Source organism: Xenopus tropicalis, chromosome 1, assembly GCF_000004195.4.
Source record: "Xenopus tropicalis strain Nigerian chromosome 1, UCB_Xtro_10.0, whole genome shotgun sequence".
Lineage (NCBI taxonomy): Eukaryota > Metazoa > Chordata > Amphibia > Anura > Pipidae > Xenopus > Xenopus tropicalis.
The window spans coordinates 135,831,832-135,856,650 of record NC_030677.2 but is presented as its reverse complement, the minus strand read 5'-3'; the positions used below and the strand labels follow the sequence as shown (position 1 = coordinate 135,856,650).

The following is a 24,819-nucleotide window of genomic DNA, read 5'->3' as shown; positions in this document are numbered from 1 at the left end:
AAGTACTGCTGGCACATACAGACTTTCTGTATGCTTTCACTGCTAAAAATGCATTTAATTACTATTTTTTATAGCCAGTTAGCATTTGAATGTGTGATAGCTGAGGTCCTTTCGGTTGTGCTAAATGCCAGAATACCACCAAACCTCAGAGTTTTCCTTAAGATATTGGTTCTTAGGGGTAGTCTAATGAACCCACAAAATTGGTAATGCAATCCTGATATCAGCCATAAAATTACTTGCTTTGCCCTTGAGAAGGGCCATTGTTATAGGAACTAATAAAAAGCCATGGAACACATAATATTCTGAATGCAAGCCTATTGAGTATAAGAACTGGCTAGCTTTTAAATACAAGCGCAATTAATGTAAGGTTAATGTCCCACGGAGAGATTTAGTTGCCCGTGGTAGCAGAGATCTATCGAGAGTGACTAAATCTCTCCGTGGGACATTAGCCTTATGACTAATCTCTCCAAAATGCCTTTCCACGGGCAACAAAGGCATCACTGGTGAAAAGGCCTAAGCATCGCTTCAGCTTTCCAAAGTCATGCAAAGTTGCCTGCAGGAGGAAACTTTGCGCGACTTTGGAAAACCGAAGTGATGCGTAGGCCTTTGCACATTCGGTTCCCTTTGTTGCTGGTGGAAAGGCATTTTGGAAAGATTAGTCGCCTGCAGTAGCAGAGCTCTATCGTGGGTGACTATATCTCTCCATGGGACATTAGCCTAAGGCAGGGATCCCTAACCTTTTATACCGTGAGCCACAATTAAATGGAAGAAGTGCTGGGGAGCAACACAAGCATGAAAAGGTTCCTTGGGGTGCCAATAAGAGCTATAATTGGCTACTTAATAACCCCTTTGTGGACTGGCAGCCTACAAAAGGCTCAGTTTGGCATTATACTTGGTTTTTATGCTACCATAACTTGCCTCCTTACTAGAAATTCAAAAATGAGTACCTGCTTTGAGGCCATGGGGAGCAACATCCAAAGGGTTGGTGAGCAACATGTTGCTCCTGAGCCCCTGGTTGGGGAACACTGGCCTAAGGGCTAAACTCCACGGAAGATTTTGTAGGATGGTGCCGGACAGACCAAACGCACCCTACAAGTCAGAAATAGTTGCATGAGCTAAAATATAATGGAGCTGATAAAAAAATCTGATGTGTACACATCGTTCCACCCGACACGATGCGCCTTTGGGAAGGGAACGCAGCAGACTGCATCTTCATCCAATGAGATTAAATCTGATAATGTCTCGCCAACTTTTTTTTTTCTCATTGAAATACATTGACTGTCAGATGTAGACATAGAAACAAAGTACACCATCCAACTTTTTTAAATTTATACTTTATTTTTATATTATAGCCTATGGAGATCATTTGGAGATTTTGTACAATAATAAAAAATCTCATGCTTGTTGCATGAAGGATTAAATTAAATCTGACCCACAAAATCTGATGAAAATGTTCTGTGGAATTTAGCTCTATGGGACCTATGTATGTAAAAACCATCCAAACCAATCCTTTTCTTTGTTTCCATCATCCTTCAACCATATATTTCAAATTTGTACAAATATGTCAGTACTGCATTAATAAATTATTGTGTTGTTGTACCTTATGTTTGAAAAATTATATTTTACCATATAGCCTGAATATCTGGACTTAGTGCGCGTTTTCTACTTGTAATGTATTTATTTATGTTAAAACATCATATTGAAAATGCAATTTTCATATTAAAAAAAAAAACTGCAGTGTCTTGACCTAATAATGCATAATAATACGCTGTGATTAAACCTGGAAAAACATCTCAGAATGGTAAATTTTAGGGATGCACCGAATCCCAGATTTGGTTTGGGATTCGGCCGAATCTAGGCTTTTTTTTTTTTTTGAAGGATTCGGTTTCGGGCGAATCCGCGGTCCCGGCCAAACTGAATCCGAATCCTAATTGGCATAAATTAGCATATGCTAGTTAGCATTCAGAAAGGGTTAAATGGTCAGGCGAAAATTTTTTGTAACGCATGGAAATTATACATTTATATAATATATAATAATAATACATCGCTTTCTATTCATTCCTATGGGATTTTTAGAAGCGTATTCATCAAATGGTGAGTTCTAACTTTCACCCATTCATAAATACACTTCTAGAAATCCCAAAGGAATGAATAGAATGTGGGTGAGTTTTTATGTATTAAGCTCTAAAGTCACATTTTGATAAATCTGCCCCTTAGAGTCTTACTTAAAATAGCTATTGTAATTTTTTTCTTATTGTGGGAATATGCTTCCTTATAGCCAGGTGAACAAGAGTCCTGTCATTTCTCTTGGATGCAATCCAACCTGTCTTGTCACTCAGAAATCCTTCATCATCATGCATTTTAATTGGACCAGTAGTTTAGGGCTTTATATATTATACTCAGATGACTCAAAATAAGGGTTGCAGAACGAACCATGAGTGCCTGAAAGGGTGTTTTCTGGTTTACATTGAGAGCTTAGGAAAAGAATAGGACACTGCATAAATAAGCATGGGTAAAATTTTGTAGCTGGATTAAAGGAGAAGCAAAGACATTTTGACATTTTACTGCCAATAGATTGGCCACATTAGTGCTACCTAGAACACTATATTTATTCTGCAGAAAGCATTACCATACCTGAGTAAAGAGCCATAGAAGTTTTCTCCGTTTGTTTAAGAAAGCAGCTGCCATTTTAAGTAGCTTCCTGCTGCAGCTTTAACCCTTGTAGCTCAGATCACACCTTCCTAAGGTAGGGGGAACTGAGTTCTTATGCATTGTTATGGGAGTGGGGAGCAGGAGAAGAGAGTAGGAGAGAGAAAGAGGAGAGAACTGAGCAGACTAGTGCCATAAAAGAGAGTATGTCTGATACCGAAGAACATGTCCACAAAAAAGTCAACAAGAAATCCTGTGTTTCTTTAGATAGAGGACTCAGTGCAGCTTTTCTGTGAGTGCTTATGGCTGTATTTACATAGCTAGACTGGAGGACTCTGTTTAGTAATCTGAGCTTAGAACAATTGAGCATGTCTGGCAAGCCAGAAGTCAAAGCAAATTCCCGAGGGGGGTGGCGAGTGGGTTACAGAAGGAGAAGGAAATATAAGTGATTAATGGGTTGCTGCAGCCTTACTAGTAACCTCTGGACAGCCAGATTGGCAGCTATTAAAAGATTTCAGAGATGATGTTCACTGATTTAATTTTTGTGTGTGGGATTACATCTCCTTTAAAGCCTGCATTAAGACAGTCCTGACACTGCCCATTGTTTTTCATGTGGCACTTGGTGCAGAGCGCAGAATGGAGAATGAAGGTTCTTGCACCCATTCGTACTCTTGCAATTTTCCCCCTCCCACTCCCCTGTAGTGTTTGACCTCTTTTGGAACTGATTTTAAAAGGGCACTGACATTTAGAATGTAACACAAGTATACCATACTGCAATCAGGTTTTTTAGGTTTTGGGCCACCATTGACTGTGGCAGTGTAGCTGTGGCCCCTGCTGCTCTCTTCTTTAACACAGAACTCTCCCTTGTGAATATAGGTTTAGTGGCCTCTATTAGTATCCTGCAAGTTGGAATCATGCTGATTAGTTCTGCTGTGCCATTTTTTGCACTATTTTCAGCACTATTTTTAGCACTATTTTTATACTAATTAAATTATCCCTTTCAGGGAATTCATGAAATGCGGTCACTACAAAACCAGCAATATCAAGAATCTAAGTTAAACATTATTTTCTAAATTCTTTAGAATAATACATATGTAAACCTACAGATCTAAGATAATAAAAAAAGTCATTGTAGCTGCTTAATAGATGCCATACAATCCATAGCAGTTTTAACAGTACTTGAGAAATATCTGGATTTTGCCTCACTATTAAGGTACAAGTCCACACACGGGGAAACTTTGAATCTGAAAATATGTTGTGTTTAAATAACTCTTAAAGCAGGTCATGACTTAGATTGTTAGGTCATTTTCTTGCACTAAGAATGGAGAGGGTAATTTTACTGAAAGTTACTTTTCAGACTTGCAAAAAAAATTATTTTTTTATTTTTGAAGGATTTTCAGACTATACAAAGTGTTCAGGTTGTATGTTTTTTTGCTTCCTTATGTAAATCCTACCTTTTGTAATGTTGGGGTAAAGGAAAATTGCTTTCCCTCTGCCAGTTTTTTTTTTTTTTTCGGGCGGAAGTATGTACATAAAACCCATTGATCGTGAAATGTGCTATTGGGCTAGACTGTTTATACAAGTGCAAGAAATTGTACGAGAAAATTTCAGTCTGCTCTGCAAGGAAAACCTTCCTCAAGTGATTTAATTTCTCCATATGGACGCCTTGAATTGTGGAGGGGGTTGGAAAATAAGCTTTAGTAGAAATTAAGTTCCTTTTTTCCCCTTTCCCTCCTATTATTTAGATCACAACAGTATCTGCAATGAATTTTGAAACCTTCTTTGCTCTATATAAATGTGTAAAGTGGAAATCCTAGTTTACTAAAATACTATTCCATATTTTTTTAACTTTTAGTTGGTGGAAGAGTAAGCCGCGAATTAAATTACACTCGCCAGAAGATAGGAGAGGAGGCTATGTTTAATCCACAGCTTATGATCCAGACTCCTCTTGAAGATGGTGCTAATGTCCTGACAACAGAAGCTCTCCTGCAACATCTGCACTCTGCACTTGAAGCCACCAAGGTGCAAGTCTACATGTACAACAAGTAAATGTCAAATCTTCACATGATCTCTCACTATTTGTAATTTGTAATTGCAGATGGGCAATTAGTTGGTTAAATCAGTAAGGTAAATCATCTTAAATTAAGAATATATACCTTTGACAGAACTTAAAGTTCTGCAGTTCTCAATGATAGAAAAGAGGAATGCTACATTACTATAAAAGGGTGTGTATGCATATACTAGTTAAAAAATAATATAATAAAACTGTTACATGCCATTCTGTTGTACAGAAGGATTATTCAAGGCTTTTCTTTTTCACAGACCTTGGAAATTGGAAAAATTATGCTTTAAATCAGGTGAACTTATTACAGAAGCAGGATATGTAAGCCAGGTAAGCATTCTTTAAGGTGTACATATTTTATGGGCGTATGCCTGACATACATATGCATTATGATCCTTAGCACTGCTTTATTTTTATTCCCAGATTATAGAATCGTTGTATCCATGTTTAATCATCACACCACTGGATTGCTTTTGGGAAGGCGCAAAGCTTCACTCTGGAATGGCATACATGCCGTGAGTATATCCGCTCAGAACAATGGTTTAGTTAAAAATATTACAACACCATGAGTTTTACTTACTTAAAATGCCTTCTCTTAGTTACTTCTAGCAGGTACAATTGTACCACAGAAAAAATTGCAATAAGATTTAATAGCTTTTGGGTTTATAATTCCATCTCAGGACATCATGAGCATTCCTTTCATTGTCCTGTCCTGGGAACTTTACAAGAATGAAGATGTTCATCCAAAGCTGTCACGACACAAGCAACAAAGAGCCTTTCATCTTTGATAAAGATGCTTTTATTTAACAAACAAATTAAACTTTCTTTTTCATCTTGGATTCATACAGTTGAGCAACTTTTTCAATTTCATAGTTCTTCTACAAAGAGTTAATTGTTTTTGTGACTGGCATGTGCGCAAGTTTTTGAGTAATTATTCAAGAGTTAGTGTCTGAGTTATTGTTCCTGTTCTCGTTTGTGTATGTTAAAGCAATTTGTAACTGCGGTACTGTTGCCTACAATGTACAGTCCTGGATGAAGAAATTAAGCATTTTATCGTTTCTAATTGGGAGATTTAAAATAATGAGATAAGCCTGATTGGGCAAATACAGATTGGCTCGAACTGCAAATGGAAGCAGCCAAAATAATTTTTGATTCTCTGATAGGGACATGAATTGCACTTGTCCTATGGCTGGCCCACAGAAGACGCATATTATTTCTCCTTCTTTTGACAGAAACAGTAGCGATTATGGCTGCAATGGAATGTTCTATGAGGAGTCTGTAGCCTAATAGTAGCTCAGAAATTCTTTCATTATGTTGTAGTAGTATATGCAGTAATGACAGGGCAATGAATATGCCAAATGTTAATGTCACACCATATGGTTGATTTGGCACCTTTGTCAAACTAGTATGGCACACCTGGGTAATTGTTGTCGCAAATGTAGTGTGAGTTGCAAGTTTACACCACTACAGTGAGAATGGATTTGCAACTATTGCAGGGGAAAGGTGCAAGGGTTATGTTCTTCTCATTGCATCTTTCCCACTGGATGGAGTCTTTCTCACCTATTACTTAGATCCTACCCCACTGTAAATTTATTTGCATTTGTAGATTTACCCATACTTAATTTGTTTATTCGTTGCTCAACCTTCCTCAAGTTATCACTTGAGCAGTTTGGCCATGTTTGTCCTGTTGAAAAAGTAAATGACCGTGACTTGCTCATAGTGATTAATTGTAAGAATATTGCTCCGTTAAGACATTCTCTTCTTAACTTAGCAGCCTGAAGCTTCATGTGGTAGTGGTAATACTTTGTAGGTTTTATTTTACCTAACATTATTATTGCATTTGTCTACTAAAGAGGAAAATGGTTAAAATGAAATCTTGTATTGTCATTTTATTTAGAGGTAAAGGCTTTTTGCAGTGGACAAACTTTGACCCTTTGGGGTTGCTGGAAGAGTTAAAGAAAGGAAAACTTCATATAGACACCTGGGAGGAAATGATAAACAAGGCAGAAGTTGGCCACGGTTATATGGACAGACCTTGTTTGAACCCATCAGATGATAAGTGTCCAAACACTGCACCCAACAAAAATTCAACCAAAGTGAGTTTTTTCAAAGTGGTACGGTTTTATACTGTTAATTTTCAATGTTTTGTCATTTGTACCCCAGAAAATATTTGTTCAGCATATCCTCTTCTTGCAGATTTGCATTAGACATGTGAATGGAAATAAATTCTTGATGGAGAGCTTCTGATAGATGTGAACAAAATCTTTATTAAGGCTACTGCCAGACGGTACTGCACAGAGAGGCACTGTTTCGGCCTGTGTGCAGACACACCAAGCTGATTTTGGCTTATTATGCATTTTTGAGGCAAAATCTGATTCGTTTCTGCACCCACACAGTGCCTTTTGGTGCAGACACAGCAGGGAGCAGAGGCCAGCAGTTTGTTTATACGCAGTCCAGGAATCAGTGCCCCACTAGCCAGTAGCCCAAGGCTTAAATGTTGACCCGGGTGCAGGCACACAAAGCGGATTTTGGAGTCAGAGTGTGTAAGTATGCATTTTGGTGCCAAAATTCACACGGTATGCCTGCACCCAGGCCAACACAATGGCTCTGGTGCAGGCACATGGAAGTACTGTTCAGAGCTTAGGGGCTAATTCTTGGCCTGCGGGTCCTCCCTGTAGCCATAGCCTTAAAAAGCATGGCAACTTCCATGCTTCTTAAATAAAAGTAAAGATACAGATATAAAGGGAAACACTGCTTTGTGCTTTCAACTAACTGTGTCCTTTATACTTTCTAATCAATAGAACATAATTGGAAGACATCCTAAAATAGGACCGTTCAAAGGGAATTTATGATACTGGGTGGCTGGGAAGTATTTTTTTTATTAATATATTAATTTTTAACCCTTATTTTAGCCTGTAGATGTAGCCCTTATTCTAAATGGTGGATGCTATGGACTCTCAAGAAAATATATGCACTGGCAAGAGGAGTTGATCATTGGTGGCACAGTGAAGAATGCTAGTGGACAAAGTGTCAGGTATAGGGCTGCCCATAAATTCTTTATCTTTACAAAAAAAAAAAAAATAAATGCAAATAATGAAGACAGTTATGCTATACACAGATGATAACTTAAATATGAAATTCTGCAAATGTTCACCCTTCCCCACCTCCTCATTCTTTCAGCGCCCTGGCATTGCAGACTATGTTTCAACTAATGACTCCCAAACAAATGTATGAGCACTTCAAGGGTTATGAAGAGGTTTCCCACATAAATTGGAATGAAGACAAAGCGGCTGCAATCTTGGAGGCCTGGCAAAGGACCTATGTTCAGGTAGAGCAGCTTTGGTTGCATTTTGGCTTTACCTTTTAATAATTTGTTTCCACAGCAGTTCAGCTGTAGAGTAGAAATTTGCTAAACAGAGCCATATTTGCAAGTTTGGGGGGAGTTTTAAAGAAAGGCAATGGCATACCTCTCAAAAGCAAAAATAAACAGCAACAACCGTAGGTGAATTTAGCAAAATGCATGAGAAAAAGTAAGAAAAAATAGGTCAGTCCTCCAGTCAGTTAAAAGTACGCAGCCTTCCTTTCATACTTTTTGAAATGCCGAGCCATAGTGATGTTTCTTACTTACCGAAGTAAGGAAAGGATACCAGAGCTAAAGAAAAAAATGCAAGTGTGACTTGTAAGGGAAGGTGTCTGGAACACATTAGTGAGCCAAAGAATCTGTTCCCAGCTGCAGTCCCATTGGTGAGGTCATGTGACATTTTCTGGCCTTTGTTTCCCAGGCACTGACCTCTTCTGAGTTGCATGTGACCTCTGAAAACCAGCCAACCAATTAAAACAAAGGCACTGCCTGAAATTCTTTCACCTCCGTGAGGTGATGTGTAATACCGCCCGCCCGCTGCAGAGTTGTATACTGCAGTAACTGAAGGCTCTGTATCACTTTAGTATTAGGTTTGTCCCTGAAGTGATACAATTCCACAAACTTCCTGTAGCCATACTTGCTGAATTATGGTTAACCCCTTGTCCATTGCACACCTTAGGAAAAGACTTTGACTTGAAGTGTCAATTCCCTGCAAGTAAAAGTCTGGATATCCTAGCCTGTCAAATTCGCAACTGTCCAGCCTTTGTGAACTACAACTCCCAGTGGCCTTGAACACTTAGCCACTGCCTTGTGTTGTTTTCTCAGTACAACTCCAAATGCTGTCTTTTCTAAATGTGGTCTTGCCATGTGGAATACGGGGCATGGGTTTGGTGTACTTGAATAAATGTTTCCTGTAGTCATTTTTTTATTTCATTAATTAAAAAACAATTTCCTCTAAATTCGGCTGTTTGTTTTCGTAAGGTTGTACATCAAAGTGTTCCACAGAACTCCTCACAGAAAGTTCTCCCTTTTACTACAACTACACTGGATGATATTCTCAAGTCATTCTCCGATGTGAGCGTTATCAGAGTTGCAAGTGGCTATCTGCTGATGGTGAGTCAAGCCCATTAACACATTTTCTGCAAGAACATGAAGGCATGGCACCCTACCAGTTTATAGCTGGAACATGCATGTTAAAGTAACCCTATCTTAATCATTTGCAAACGTTTTGGGGGTAACGGGGCATTCTAAAGTGATATGCTTTCTTTCCATGTGTTCCATTTGCAGCTTGCCTATGCCTGTTTAACCATGCTGAGGTGGGACTGTGCCAAGTCTCAGGGTGCCGTAGGGCTAGCAGGAGTCTTGCTGGTTGCGCTTTCAGTGGCTGCTGGATTGGGTCTGTGTTCATTGATTGGAATTTCCTTTAATGCAGCAACAACTCAGGTATTAACTCCATTGTACTAAATATATTTCTAAAAGGTACTAGTTCATTTTTTTTGGGGGGGGGGGTGCTGTTGATAAATATATAGGCTTTAAAGTTGTGATATTTTTATATTTTTATTGAATTTGGGCAAGTTCCTTGCTTTGATCCTTTTAATCAGTAAAAAGTCCCCAGTCTTTTACAAACCTGTGTTTATCCAGTATAATTTGAAGAGTGTGTGAGTTATTTAAGATTGACTAATTGAGCATGTAGTATATTCAAGACTGACTAATCGTTATCCAGGCTCTTGCTACAGATAAGCCTAACACCCAACATGGTATTTGTTCTGAAATAAAAAACATAGGAAATAAGTATTCACGCCAAAATTGCATGTGATAGCCTTTGGACTGGGTCCCTTAAACATGACTTTAATCCCTCCCCCTTCTAGTCAACTGTTTAAAATCTGTGTCTTAAGGCTGATGCCACACGAGACGTAGGGCGGATATTTTCGGCAAGCGTAAAAGCGCTTGCTGAAAATTCCGCCCTACGCCTCCTACATGTGCCTGCACCCGAATGAACATGTAGCCGAAAACATGAGACTTTGCATTATCTTGCGTTTTTATGCGTATTTCGGCTACATGTGCCTGCACCCGAGCGTATCTCATTCATTCGGGTGCAGGCACATGTAGGAGGCGTAGGGCGGAATTTTCAGCAAGCGCTTTTACGCTTGCCGAAAATATCTGCCCTACGTCTCGTGTGGCATTAGCCTAAAGTAAGGCCTAAGCAAGCTAGATCCAAATGGGATGACTAAGTGCAAACTGTGGTTTCTTGAGCCCCTTACAGAGAAGGTGTATGCAAATAATCACATTTATTAAAATGATATGCTTATTATTTCTGTTTCTCATAGTATGTTATATTGAAACACAATTAGGTTATAATTCTAAATACTAGACAGTATTTTAGCTCCAATAGTACCAATGCATTGTTTTTAAGCACGTATCTAAGTTTATAGCATGCAATTAATTGGCATAACTCTCCTGAATATTTAGATTTGCATTCATACTGCAGCATATTTAACATTTTATCATTTAATTTATATCATTATCATTTTCTAGCTTTGCATACCAAACTTCATGCATTAAACAACTTGTGAATAATGAGTGTATAAGATGTTTGTTTATGTGTTTGGAACATCTCTTAAAAACGGCAATTTTTTTGCACATACAAAGGCATGCTTAAAGTGGAACAGTCATAAAAAATGTTTTTATAATATTGAAAATATAAAGTCTTATTGATAGGTTTTAAAAATTTTGCACTGTTACAAAGTTATGGCTAATTAGTGAAGCAGCCTCTCACCCCCCACCCTCCAGAATCTCTGGCTCCCCTGGTCTGGGTGAGTGAAGGAGCAGATTGAAAGCTGATTTGCTGTGGCATGTCATGAGGCCACACCCCTCAATAGCATGTTCAATATGTGCAAAGGGGAACTAAAGGAATCTAGCCCGGCTGGGCTGGGTTCTGATGAAGCTGCATTTGTACTTATAACAGTAAAGCAGCTTATTATTTATATCCACATATACACAGCACTTCAGGCTCTTTTGCATTTGGGTTTGTGCTGCTCACCAGCAGGCTTAGATCAGCTGCCAGTCACCCTCCTGCAGTTTACACACGCAGATACAAATCTTACTGCAGTAGCCAGATACAGGTGTAACAAAAGAGTGTATAAAAGAGACTTCTCCCATACCAGTGACACATCAATTGCAGCATTATTACAGATCTCTGCACAGGCAACTGTGTGTGTAAAGGCACATAGATTCCTGTATGTTGGATTCACAGACACCCCCCTGTGTCTCTCAGTCAGAGCTCTCCTATAGACTGACCAGCCCGGCTTTCAGGATTCTTGATTGGCCAGCTGAGTCTAATCAGGCCCACCTGGTCAGTCTGTAGCACTTACTCTGCTTAGAGCCAGTCCATGTACTCTTAAGAAATGGCCATTTATTCTGTTATCAATTAGCTTGCATACATATAAAGAGTGAGTACAATATTATTGCACAAACAGTAGCACATGTTACTGTTCCTGCAACATTTATTTATAAGTTATACAAAAGTAAAATTGTAGTTTTATGGGAATGTGCAAGTGGATGCCTAAAGTTATGGTTTAACTACAACTCCCACATCATTTGCCAGCTCACTTGCCATGTATGTTTCAAATTGCTGGGGCATTTTGCTAAATAATTTGATTGCCTCTGCTCAAAAAAGCAAGAGATACGTGGTTGCTTTCATGTTTTTCTCATAAATAACCAAGAAATAAAGTTCTAGGTGTTTGTTAGTGACTCAGGTTAGTGAGATGGGAAGTGTCAGGCAATGTAAGGGGTGAATTGGGATGAATTTTTAGACCTTCTTCAAAGTCTTTTCAGTTAAGAAAGATTTGCAGGTTGAACTTTAAATGTCTGTCAAGAATGGTTGGACCACTCCCACTCACTGCACAGAACACAAGTTGCCTGTCAGTACTAAGCCAAGTTAAGCAGATTCCCATTCATGGTAGTTCCCCTTTAAATACAGTATAATTTATTCCTGAACACAAGTCGAAATAATTTTGCATGTACATTTGAGGCAGACAGTTTGATTTTCATACTCTCAGAGGTTAAAATAATAAAGAGAATAAGGTTGCACCTTCCACTTGGATATATCTCAAGTCTAATTATATTCTCCCATAAAGGGATCTCAAATCAGAGGTTACAAAACTGTGGGGCTGCCCCCCAAGTTTAGCCCAGGGTGATTGGCTGGTGGGGCCCAAACCCATGGACATTTAGGGGGGGAGCTTTAGGTACAGTGTCTATTTTTTTTGTCTTAATTAGCTTACAACTGTAGCTAACATTTTTTAACTGTAGAAATTCTTGAAACTATGGTTGAATGGATCAGGGGCCCTGACCAAATGTTGAATTTGGGGGGAACTTGAACTGGAAAAGTAAAGAAAAACCTTTGCTCTAAATTACTGATGTATAAGTAAAAAGTGTGGGCAAGCAATCAGTTCAGCCTAATGTGTGATACTTTTTAGTTTAGAATATTCTGGATTATCAGGTGTAATGCTTGGGTGTAAATATTAAAATTAATTAGATTAAATAGTATGCTACATTGTCTTTAATTTGAAACCACAGCACAGGGCTGTACCTATTTTATTATTTTTTAAAATAGTTAAATTGGAGGTGATTGATTATAAATCTGTTTGAGCTTATGTGACCTTATTTTACCCCAGTGTGACTGCAGAGGCCGTGCTCAGAACTAGACGGAAGTGTTTCCAAGCGTACACAGAAAGGCTGTGTCTGTGATGATTGCTGACTGGTTGCTTTGTTCCCCTCAGGTTTTGCCTTTTCTCGCTCTTGGGGTTGGTGTAGATGATGTCTTCCTTTTGGCACATGCTTTTAGTGAAACTGGGCAGAATAAAAGGATTCCATTTGAGGTAATTACCAACCTTAAAAAAAACTCTCTACTCAGGTATTTGCCTAGGAGGCAATTTTCCTCTGCATTTGTTTATGTATTAACTCTATGGATGTCACAAACTCTACGGATGTGCACAAAAACTTAAAACATGGAATTAACTTATGTATCTCAGTTTACATTTGACTTTATTGTGAATGAATCCTGATTTAGGAACTGCCTCCATAATTTTTCTTTATCGTTAACTAGGACAGGACTGGTGAGTGTCTAAAGCGGACAGGAGCAAGTGTAGCCCTTACGTCTATTAGCAATGTGACTGCATTCTTCATGGCTGCCTTGATACCTATTCCTGCACTGCGGGCATTTTCCCTCCAAGTAAGTACTATTGAATTAAAATACAATTCAGTAACATTTTGTAGTTGTTTTTTCTCTCAATTTATTTATTTTTTTTTTTTTTTAGTCTTAAACGATAGAAGCATGTGCATGTGGATAAGAGGTGTTTTATAATATGTATAAAATATATAAAATTGTATTTGTTTGCCCTATAAAACTTTTGCACTGTATACAGTGTTTACTGGTGATTCATGCAGCCCACCTTCTATTCATATTCCCAACCATTCCTGGTTGCTAGGGTAAACTGCTCTCGAGCAACCATAGCTGCTGAAATACTAAACTGAAGAGCTGCAGAACAAAAAGCTAAATAACTGACAAACCATAGAAAATGAAGACTAAATGCAAATTGTCTTAAAATATCAATGTTTACATTATACTAAAATTTAATTTAACATAGATCTACCCCTTTAAGTAATGCTGGGGGATATATAATCCTTTTAGGGGACGTGCTTCTGCTGCAAAAATTAATGTATGGTAACATACTTTATCAGGGATTTTTTAATAATTAACTATATCTTTTTTTATTTTATTTTCCTACAAAAAATATTTTTTGCTATGGTTCTATTTTTTTCCACTAATGTGCATTTTTACTGTCCTTTTATAATTTAGTCCACAGAGGCAGAAAATGCCAGCAGTTCATTAGTTCATTTTTTTAGAGCTTCCCCTTGGCAAAATCCCAGTCATGTTTCTAAGCCTCTTCCCTGGCTAGATAATGGGTAAAGCTGTAGTCATGTATTGGGCTAAAAGAGGCTTTTCACAGCAGCAAGATAAAGAAGGGAGTTGCAGATGGGCAGCTGTAATGTGGAGTGTAGCTGACAGGCCTCCTCATCTGCTCATCACTTCAAGCTAAGAAGTACACCCACTCTCCCTGTGTGGTCTGCTAGGAATGGCAAAGAAAACACTCATACCTTGGGCAGGGCCCCATCTGAGAAGGATTGGGAGTTTTTCTCCGGGTAATTCTAGTACAGACTTCCCATTCTTCTCTGACATCAGTTATAGGCAGTAACCAGCAGATTTTCAAACACTGGAACACTGAAAACTTGCAGAGGCCTTAAACAGGACTAAATAGGAAGGGCTTGTATAGTCTAGCAGATATCAACAGATCATTTGCTACAGCAGCTGTATGACTTCGTTCATTACACTTCTGCACATTTCTCATGGTGCAGCATCTGTGTGGGGGCTTTGAACCACAAATCATTTCTGCTTATAAAGTCTTTTGTTTCTTAGACAAGCATAAAACTATTCTTAGGGTTTAAATGGTTTTCAGGTAACATGCAAATTGCTTTCCTAGTCTATATGGAATGGTTAAAGCATCATTTAAAGCAACATTTTTTTGGGGCCCCAAACCATTTTTTACACCAAGAAAAGTCAATTCTGTTCATTAATAGTGGTTGTTGCATAAAACAGGGCAGTGCAGATGGAAAGTTTCTGATTAGAGACTATTGCAAGAACTCAATTATGTGGCACACAGCTTGTGTAAAGCAAAACCTATTATTCTCACAATTGTTATTAACATGTATTTATAAAGTCCTATACTATACACATATTCTGCAGTGCTGTTCGATATATTGGTTTATACACTGAACATAATTAAATGCAAAGCGATCAGAAACCAATACAGGAGGTGAAGAGGGCCCTGCTCAAAAGGGCTTACAAAGCTGTTTTCTTTGGATGTACAGTGATGGGGCATGTGTTTCGTTCTCCATACCTTTCGGATACTTTAACTAAATGTTTCAGCTGTAAATAAAAACTATGAAAAAAGCTATATCTTTTGTGAAAGGGGTTGTTCACCCTTGTGTTAAATTTTGGTATGATGTAGAGAGTAATATGCAGAAACAATTAGCAATTGGTCTTCATTTTTTATTATTTGTGGGTTTTTTTTTACTTGTTTCACTTTTTGTTCAGTAACTCTCCAGTTTGGAATTTCAGAAGTTGTTTGGTTGCTGTGGTTCAAATTAACTCAGCAACCAGGGAGTGGTTTTAACGAGAGACTGGTATATAAATAGGAGAGACCTCCATAGAAAAATAAGTATTATAAATTAACAATAACAATAAAACTGTAACCTCACAGATCAATTGTCTTTTAGCTTCGGGGTCAGTGACCACCATTTGAAAGCTGGAAAGAGTCAGAAGAAGAAGGTTGCTTTAAATTAGCTGTTCTATAACATACTTAAAGTTAACTTAAAGATGAACCACACCTTGAACTGCATTTCCCTGAAACTTCAGCCTGTCCATGGCTTGACAGGCAGAAAACAGACTATACAAGGGTTGCCATTTTACCATCTGCTTACTGCAATGATTTGCCATAGACAATTACAAACTTTCTAAAGCTAATATCAGTCCAGATGGATTCTCAACCAGTGAAGAAGCACTGAAACCACAGCTGATCACTGGTACAGTTTTCAGCCCAAAAATGTGTACCACAGGTGGTTTCCATTAAACTCAATAGGAGGTGGAAAGGGCAGTTCCAGCCGTCTATTTCGCAGCAGAGAAACCTTCTTGTCTGCCATTAACCCAGGGCTTGAGACTCTTTCTTAATAGCTTCTGTTGTCTCATCTGTACATTGGTGAGAATTTTGTTGTCAGCGTGTAAATATTCACATGTCTTACAGCTGTTGTTTTGTCTAATCCCAGGCTGCTGTTGTTGTGGTGTTTAATTTTGCCATGGTCTTGCTGATATTTCCCGCTATTCTAAGCATGGACCTCTATCGCAGGGAAGTCCGCAGGCTTGATATCTTCTGTTGCTTCAGCAGGTAAATCTACCTAAACTGAAACATTCACTAGCAACATTCTTGTACCAAATGAGATTATGGATATAAACTAACTAGTAGAACTATAAAACAATTGGTCATGATATACAGTATCTAGCAGAATTAAGTCTAAGGGCTCTGGTACACGGGGAGATTAGTCGCCCGCGGCAAAACTCCCTGCTCGCGGGCGACTAATCTCCCCGTGTACCAGAGCCCTAAAACAACTGTACTTTTCTGAGTTTTCTTTAAAAACGTTTCACCACCCATCCAAGTGGCTTCTTTAGTTCAGTGTTCATTTTGAACTGAAGAAGCCATTTGGATGAGTTTTCAAGAAATCTCAGAAAAGTACAGTTGTTTTATACTGAATTCTACTAGATATGGTATATCATGACCTGGATGAATGAGAATTTTCATAGAGATTAAGGATTTTGTTGTAATGGGCAAATGCTGTAATATATTTAGGGCAAATAATGCCCTTCGTACATTTAAGTGCTTCATTGCTTATTGTGGGAGATGCTACTTCATGTCACTCGTTGTTATTAAATCAAAGCTAACAATGTACATATTTTTCCCTTCAGTCCCTGCGTGAGCAGAGTGATTCAGATTGAACCCCAGGCCTATACGGACAACAATGACAACACACGTTACAGCCCACCTCCACCCTACAGCAGTCACAGCTTTGCTCATGAAACACAAATCACAATGCAGTCAACAGTCCAGCTACGGACCGAATATGATCCACGAACGCAGTTGTATTACACCACAGCAGAGCCTCGATCTGAAATATCAGTGCAGCCAGCCGCACCATCACCTCAGGATGTAAGCGGCCAGACTCCAGAGAGCACCAGTTCCACTCGAGACCTGCTTTCTCCATTCTCTGAATCCGGAGTGCACTGCATAGAGCCCCCATGCACAAAGTGGACATTGTCTTCCTTTGCAGAAAAGCACTACGCTCCATTCCTGTTAAAGCCAAACACTAAAGTAAGTGTTTTAGTTATTTCTTTAAAAAATATTGCAATTGCACATTTTAAAACTGTCTTTTTATTTACATATAAATACATTCTTGTCTGGAAGCATTTCAGCCAGGATAACACAGACCAGAAGAAAGGCATGTACAAATTCTAATTTCTGTACACTTATGGATAGGGTTATTCATTTGAGGGAAATCTACGCAACCTGCAAATGACAAGGAACCAATGTAGTTGTGGTGGTAATCAACCTTATCTAAGCTATAAAGATAAAGAGGTACTAAAAGTAAAAAGGAAGTTATGCTGCTATTTTAGAGGACACTAAAGGTGGGCAACTAAGATGTTATATAATGTAAATAACATTTATAAGTGTATTCCAAAAATAAATAATTAAAAAAACAGATTCAAATTGTAAAAGTGAACTTAAAGGGCAGACTAAATGGCTGTTTTTTATGCCATCAAATTCTTTGCTTGTTGCTGTCAGAGGTAGCTTTATATTTTGCAGCATAACTTATAACTGATTTATTTTTCCTTCTTCAGGTTGCGGTCATATTGGTTTTCTTAGCCCTTCTTAGTGTCAGCCTTTATGGAACTACTCGAGTGCGAGATGGACTAGATTTGACCGACATTGTACCGAGAGAAACCAGGGAATATGACTTTATTGCCACGCAGTTCAAGTACTTTTCGTTTTACCACATGTATGTAGTAACACAGAAAGCAGACTATCCTCGTGCTCAGCGCTTGCTTTATGAACTTCACAAGAGCTTTGCCGGGGTGAAATATGTGTTGCTGGAGGGTAACAAACAGCTTCCTAGGATGTGGCTGCATTACTTTCGAGATTGGCTGCAAGGTAAGGCAATTTACAAAATGCAAAGCTTTAAGGAGTCCAATGTTTATCTCTTAATATCAAAGGCTATTTAACAAATCTAGTGTGTTTTTTAAATACTCATCCTTATTTAGGCTAATTCTTAGCCTGCTAGCTAGAGAGAATGTACTTTCATTGAATCACGTTCTAAGCGAATGAGTAGTATATTGTATATAGTCAGACTTGACCCTGAGGCCAAAAAACTGGTTCATATGTGAGCAAGAAATGCAGCACCTGTCACTTTAAGGTCAGCTGGTGATCTTTCACTGGGAAGCATCAGCAGGCTAGACTTGTAGGCTGGACAGAACAGTTGTCATCTGATGGGATTGTATAACAGCCTATGAAAACAGCTCTGTAAGGGACCTACACAAAATTTTGTTTGAGACCTGTACATTGCACGACAGTTTGGCTCTGTGTATAGCTGTCTTATCTTACAATCATTCTGGCAGCAGATGCATGGTTGTGGCATGGTTACAGAGGTTTGTCATTGTCCACCATCAGAAATGATTGGTGACAACCAGTTGTACAGTGCCACTATATAACAATCCATGTGTGACTTTAACCTTCTAGGAAGTTTTGTACATTTTTAATTGGTCTGCAAATATATATATATATATATATATATATATATATATATTTTTTTTTTTTTTTTTAAGTGGTTTCTGTTTAAAACAGATGTCACTACATATTTTGATTAGTTCTAAATGACTTTGTTCATGTTTTCTTGTGGGGTTAGAGGAGGGAGGGAGTGCTGTGTGTGTGTGTGTCATTTGTGGTTTTGTGGCTAAATAGACCTGGGTGGCATGGCAGTTTTTAGCCACAGTCTCCTTTGGGTAGGTCTGGGAGTATGTAATCTCACTGAGACATGGTTTATTGTTCTCAGATCAGGGCAAGATTTTACTTGTCTCCTTGTACTCCTTTCACTGTTGCAGAGACATTACCCCACAAAAAGACATTTCAGTACGATGTTAAGAAACACAATCAAGTTAAAAAAAATGTATTAAAGGTTTAGGCAAAAAAGAAGTGCATAGTTACCCAAATATAAAAAATGTTTATTTTTGTTTTATACTATATTTTAGAATATTCGTGCACATGCATTTTATTGCTGCATAAACCGTCTGTGCTGCATTAATAAAAATGAGATTTTTAGCTATACCATATGGCCATAGAGTGATTAAGATAACCAGCCTTGTCAAGACAAATCTCTGTGGTAGTCTTGCTTAATGTCACATGGAGTTATGCAATTTTCAGAGTCTGTCTGGATGGTAAAACAACATTTTCTGTGTAACTTGGAGGCAGTGCTAATCTGCAAATTAATTAAACCCATGGGGATGGAGTACCAAAAGCTAACGGTTTATGCTATTAAGTGACCAGCACTTCCAAGCAAACCTGCATACACATTGTAAAACAAAACATCTGATTGTACCAATCTAACAACGGCAGAAAATGTCCCAAAAATTATTTTCCCGGTTGTACGAAAATATTGTGGTTGCGATCCAAAAGTCACTAAATTTTTGGATCCGAACGATCGTAAACGGTGCGAAAACCTTTCTGACTTTGAAACTTCAATGCATGACTTTGGAAGCCTTACATAGGACTCAATGGCACTCTACAGATCCAACCTGGCCAAAAGATAGTCCCGATACCAAAGCATGAATGAATTGTGGTTTCATGAATGAGCCCCCTAGGTGTAGGTGGAGAACAATAAAAATTTTAGGTTAAGTGCTATATATTCATATATAATTATACGTTTTCAAATGGAAAGCTTTCTATTGGTATCCTCCCCAAACAAAAATGTCACACTCCTTCTCTGATTCTGTGCAGAGCTGCTAAAGTGATACACAAGTCAGTTTGCATATTGTTCAAGAACTGCTGTATGAAGTGCATGATCCAGAGGAACCTTTTTTTTTTTTTTTTTTTTTTTTTTTTCTTTTTTTTTACAATAAGGGCTCTGGCACACGGGGGAGATTAGTCGCCCGCGATTAACTCCCTGTTCGCGGGCGACTAATCTCCCCGAGTTGCCTACCCCTGCCATCCCACCGGCGAACATGTAAGTCGCCGGCGGGATGGCAGACGCGGCGGGGCGATTTGCGCGAAATCGCGCCGCCGCGTCTGCCATCCCGCCGGCGACTTACATGTTCGCCGGTGGGATGGCAGGGGTAGGCAACTCGGGGAGATTAGTCGCCCGTGAACAGGGAGTTAATCGCGGGCGACTAATCTCCCCCGTGTGCCAGAGCCCTAAATGTGTTCCGTCAAGCTCTCTCAATGCTGTAAGAGATTTCTTTGTGGCAGAAGAAGATCACAGAGATATCTATATATCTTGTAAAAGTGATTTTGATTTCTAAGACCTCCCTACTTTTGCTTTCTCACTTGGGCTGTGTGGTTTTATATCTCCAGCTCTGTGCACTGCGTTAAGTGTGTTCTCAATGGCCCGTGTGTGTGTGCTATGATTCATTTCCTTTCTTTTACTAGTTTGCTCATCTCCCTTCCCTCTCCTCCTGAAAGGATGGCAGAGATGGAAGAAGCTGTAAAGAACTGAATAGATGTTGGCTGTGATTTTTACACATGCTGGCAGCACATCCCGCGTCTAGTTTCGCTGCACAAGTTGAACACATGGAACAAATTGACAAAATCATGTTCACTCACACTGTGCTCAAGAAGCAGCTGAGATTTTATTTAGAGTCCAAAAGTTGAAATATTTTTATTAGCTAGTGCATCTTTTCTTAACCTAATATTTTAAGAATGGTAGTTTTTGCCTGAAACAGTATAGTTTACATATTAAGTACCTATGGGACCTATTATCCAGAATGCTCGGGACCTGGGGTTTTCAGGTTAATGGATCTTTCCATAATTTGGATCACTGTATTACTAAAAAAGTCTACTAAAAAAATCCTAAAACATAAAAAAACATTTTTTGGTCTCCCATAAGGATTAATTATATTTTAGTTGGGATCAAGTACAAGGTACCGTTTTTTTGTTTTTTTTTTTACAGAGAAGGAAATACATTTTATTTAAATTGTAATTATTTCATTAAAAGGGGGTCTATAGTAGATGGCCTTTTCATAATTTGGAGCTTTCTGGATAATGGATTTCCAAGTAATAGATCCTATACCTGTACTCATTTGCTACTATGAGTTTAAAGGAGAAATTCTTTTTCATCTTCAGATGTCAGTGTTTAACTGTCTAGATCAGGGATCCCCAACCTTACACGTGAGCCACAGTCAAATGTAAAAAAGACTTGAAGAGCAACATAAAAGTATCATAAAAGTTCATGGAGGTGGCTCATGAAGATTGGCTATTAGGTATCCTCTATGCACACCATCAGTTTACAGGAGGCTTTATATGGTAGTAAATCTTGTTTTTATTCAACTTAACTTGCCACCAAGTCAGGAATTCAAAAATAACTACCTGCTTTGGAGACACTGGGAGCAACATCCAAGGGGTTGGTGAGCAACATGTTGCCCCTGAGCCACTGGTTGGGGATCACTGGTCTAGATAAATAGTAATATTCACAATAATGCATCAGCTGAAAGCTTTGTTCTTGAACTCTCTTTTTGTCTTTTCAATATAGGATTGCAAGATACGTTTGATCGTGAATGGGAGGCTGGGAAAATTACACACAATGACTACAGAAATGCTTCTGATGATGCTGTGCTTGCTTACAAGCTCCTAATACAGACAGGCAATTCTGATAAACCTATTAACCTCAACCAGGTAATGTTACTTCAAGTATACCACAGCTTCAACTGACCTACTTGCCTTATGGCAGGATATATCTCTCTTATCTTTTCACTTGAAAATAAGCACACACACAAAGAAATGGGAAAAAATACTTTATTTATATTTAAAATTCAGTCAAACACTCCTTGGTTTAAAGGAGAAGGAAAGGCTAAGTCATTTGGGGGTGCTAAAATGTTAAGCACCCCCAAGTGACTTTAATCGCCCGGGGTACCAGCCCGGGGTACCTGGAGCAATGCCCTTCCTCCTTCCGCCTGCGTTTCGCTAAGACTAACACAATAGGCGCATGCGCAGTAGAGTGAAAAGCTGACTTCTCTGTTAAAGTTCAGCTTTTCACTCTACTGCACATGCACGCGCTCGCAAAGCAGGAAGAAGTGAGTGCTGCAGGTACCCCGGGCTGGTGCTGTTCTCTCCGTACAGGGGCACCAGCCCGGGGTAAAAGGTAGACGAATCAAATCACCTGGGGGTGCCTAACATTTTGGCACCCCCAAGTGACTTTGCCCTTCCTTCTCCTTTAATTGCTGGCTAGATGTTTAGCCATCAGTTGTAATGCTTTATTTAGCATGCTGGCAGATTATGCAGTATTTTTTCCTATAATTTATTTAGTCAAATCAGTTCATTTCCCAGTGTTGCAGTCTCAATTTCCTACCAAAGCGAAATACCAGGGTCCAATAAATCAAAAACCTGCTCACTTACCAGTATGTTTTTTTGCTGTCATCCTTCCTGAATGTTGAACTATATTAATAGGAAGAAAAATATTGACATTGGAATATCGCTGTTGGTGAACTGGTTTTAAAATGTGATAGAAGTTGGGAAAGACACCATGAGCATTGGGCTGTTTACTGGCTTAATGATTAAAAACCTGTTGACACAACTTTGTATTTAGGTACATACTACTAGTTTAAATGATGAGCACCATGTTTTATAGGTATTTCTCAGCTTTACAAAAATACATTTGAATCATGTGAATGAGTAGGCAGAACATATATTTTGAGTTATCGTAATTGGTACTTTAGGTCTTTGGCAAACCACATGTAAATAAATGTTAGGTAAACTGAGGTTATTGCTTTTTAGTGATATTTTCTCTACAAATGTCTAACACTATCTACAGGCTGGCTTTTACATAGACCTCCTCCTTTCCTGCTGGCAAAGTTGGCATAGTTTCTCTTTAATATTAATACCATATGCACATAAGTTATTGTTTTAACCACAGACTCTGTTGGAGGGCTGATTTTTTTTTGGGTGGTGTTATAAAGGAATGGTATATCCCCAGAGTAAGCAACAATGGCTCTAAGTTCTAGCAATCAAATGACTTGCCTTCTGTCCCAGAGTGTGCTTGTGACTAAAACTGCTTGAGGCTGACTGACTTTCATTGAATTTGGACAGGGTTACAGTGAATTTTCTTAAGAATTTTATGATTTTTCACTCAAAGATGTTTAATTATTTGAAAACACAAAATGTGATAAAAGCTGCTCGGACGTTTATAACAGTCAATACACCCAATAATTCATGGATTTTTTGTTTTTGTATTATAAAATAAGCACTATGTACTACACCTAGAGTAATTGTTCTGTATGGGCTTCAGTGATCTGTTAACTAGAAATGAATATATAAAGGCTTAGCTCTTGGCTTGCACAGTGCAGTCAATTAATTTTGAAGCTGCCAAAGTGCTTAACTTACTGAAGGAATTCCTAGAAGTGGCAGTAATACAGTGTCCCTGGTGGTTATAAATGGATATCACCACAGTATAGTTATAATCTCATACTTGGTCATATCATTTAAACTTTTTTATTTTGAAAAGTGTTTCTGAAAACTCAGGTTTCTTAGTCTAAACCCTTCCAGGAGGCCATAGCACCTCCTTAAATCATGGAAGGTATGAAGGAGAGCCAACATTCGAATATCTAACCCAAATCCAGTTTTTGTTGAACTAAACTGATGATAGTGCACAAAGAGACTAATCAGCAGGGTGGACAACTTAATATTAAACAGCATTTAACATTGGCAAACAAGTAGGCCAGAGAAGGAAAGTCTTAACAGAATTCATACAGATGTTTTCCTTTTTATTGCCTTTCCTTCATTTACTGGGTGGCATTTCCTTCTGTGTTAACAACGGAGGTTAACTGCACCCAGACGTGCAGAGGGATGTTTGCCAGGTTTCATTCTTTTCTTCCTTGCTTTGTTTCTGCAGAATGTTTCCCTAGCTTGGTCATCCCTCCCCAAAAGCACCTTCCTCCCCCAACCCCCAGCTGTAGACATTTGTTGAGCACACTGGTCCATCAGGAGGGGCTTGGATGCAAGAATGGAACAGGATTGTTAGTGTAATTACAAGGGGAAAGAAGAAATGTTTTTGTTAGATGGGGAATCGTATTTCTTTGGAATGCAGCAACTGTTTATCCATTGCCATACCATTCAGTTCAAGTGTAATTAAAAAGCAGAGATGTTTATCTATTTTTTTTTTTTTTAATCGACATCATATGGATCTGCAATTTACAGTGCAGTTACTTATTGTAAAAGGGGCCCTTCAGCAATAATGTGCATCCGACTATATATCTAAAGGTAGAGAACTTTGTGGAGCATTACAAACGATCCTTGCTGAACACAGCATCATTGATTTTGAGGAATAGGACAGAACAATTATTCAACCATGTTTCAAAGCTAACTTAAATTGAGCGCCCTATTGTAATAGGGCAGTGGCCAAGTGGAAAGCAGTGTACAAAGTATATAAAACATTTTATGTTCCCTTTTAAAATATGATTATTATTTAAGCTCCCAGTGTAGCTTAAATGAAGTCCACACACACACTATGGTCAATTTATATCAGTAGCCAATTATGTTTTTTAAGTGTGAAAGGAAAACTGGAAAGCTTTGAGGAAACCCACGTAGGGAGAGCACATTAGGCCTAATTTGCTAAGGCTGGGGTTGCAGGTGCCCCTTCCTACTGAATGATATGCAAGGGATAGGGGGCGCCTATGTGCCTTTCCCTTCCCTTACCAATACAGTGCTAACACAGTCAGTTCTCTGTTAGTGAGGGGAGCAGTAGGAGAGGCCCAAGGCAAGTTACATAATGCACCATGCAGTGTCCCAAAAGTGAAAGAAAAAAAAGGCAGATTGTGGCATTGCATAGTGCACTGTACATGAGGCCTGCAGAGACCTCAGCACTGCAAGGCCACAGTGCTAAC

At 38.7% G+C, this 24,819-nt stretch overlaps 1 protein-coding gene across 4 annotated transcripts in view; it reads left to right on the top strand.

The window, feature by feature from the left end:
- The window catches only part of ptch1 (patched 1), an 80,238-nt gene that overhangs the window by 36,873 nt on the left and 18,546 nt on the right, over positions 1-24,819 (top strand). For 3 of the 4 annotated variants that reach the window (XR_004219665.1, XM_031890958.1, XM_031890957.1), the window contains exons 3-16: positions 4,505-4,694; positions 4,972-5,041; positions 5,135-5,226; positions 6,609-6,807; positions 7,624-7,745; positions 7,892-8,039; positions 9,054-9,185; positions 9,360-9,515; positions 12,851-12,949; positions 13,177-13,302; positions 15,954-16,072; positions 16,648-17,050; positions 17,578-17,887; positions 21,474-21,616. Coding sequence is in view for 3 of the 4 variants with exons in the window: in XM_031890958.1 (XP_031746818.1) it covers positions 4,505-4,694; positions 4,972-5,041; positions 5,135-5,226; positions 6,609-6,807; positions 7,624-7,745; positions 7,892-8,039; positions 9,054-9,185; positions 9,360-9,515; positions 12,851-12,949; positions 13,177-13,302; positions 15,954-16,072; positions 16,648-17,050; positions 17,578-17,887; positions 21,474-21,616 (2,309 nt within the window). In the remaining variant the exon portion in view is untranslated. Of the gene's footprint in view, positions 1-4,504; positions 4,695-4,971; positions 5,042-5,134; positions 5,227-6,608; positions 6,808-7,623; positions 7,746-7,891; positions 8,040-9,053; positions 9,186-9,359; positions 9,516-12,850; positions 12,950-13,176; positions 13,303-15,953; positions 16,073-16,647; positions 17,051-17,577; positions 17,888-21,473; positions 21,617-24,819 lie in introns of those variants that run through there. The other variant, XM_031890959.1, reaches the window with a different exon arrangement.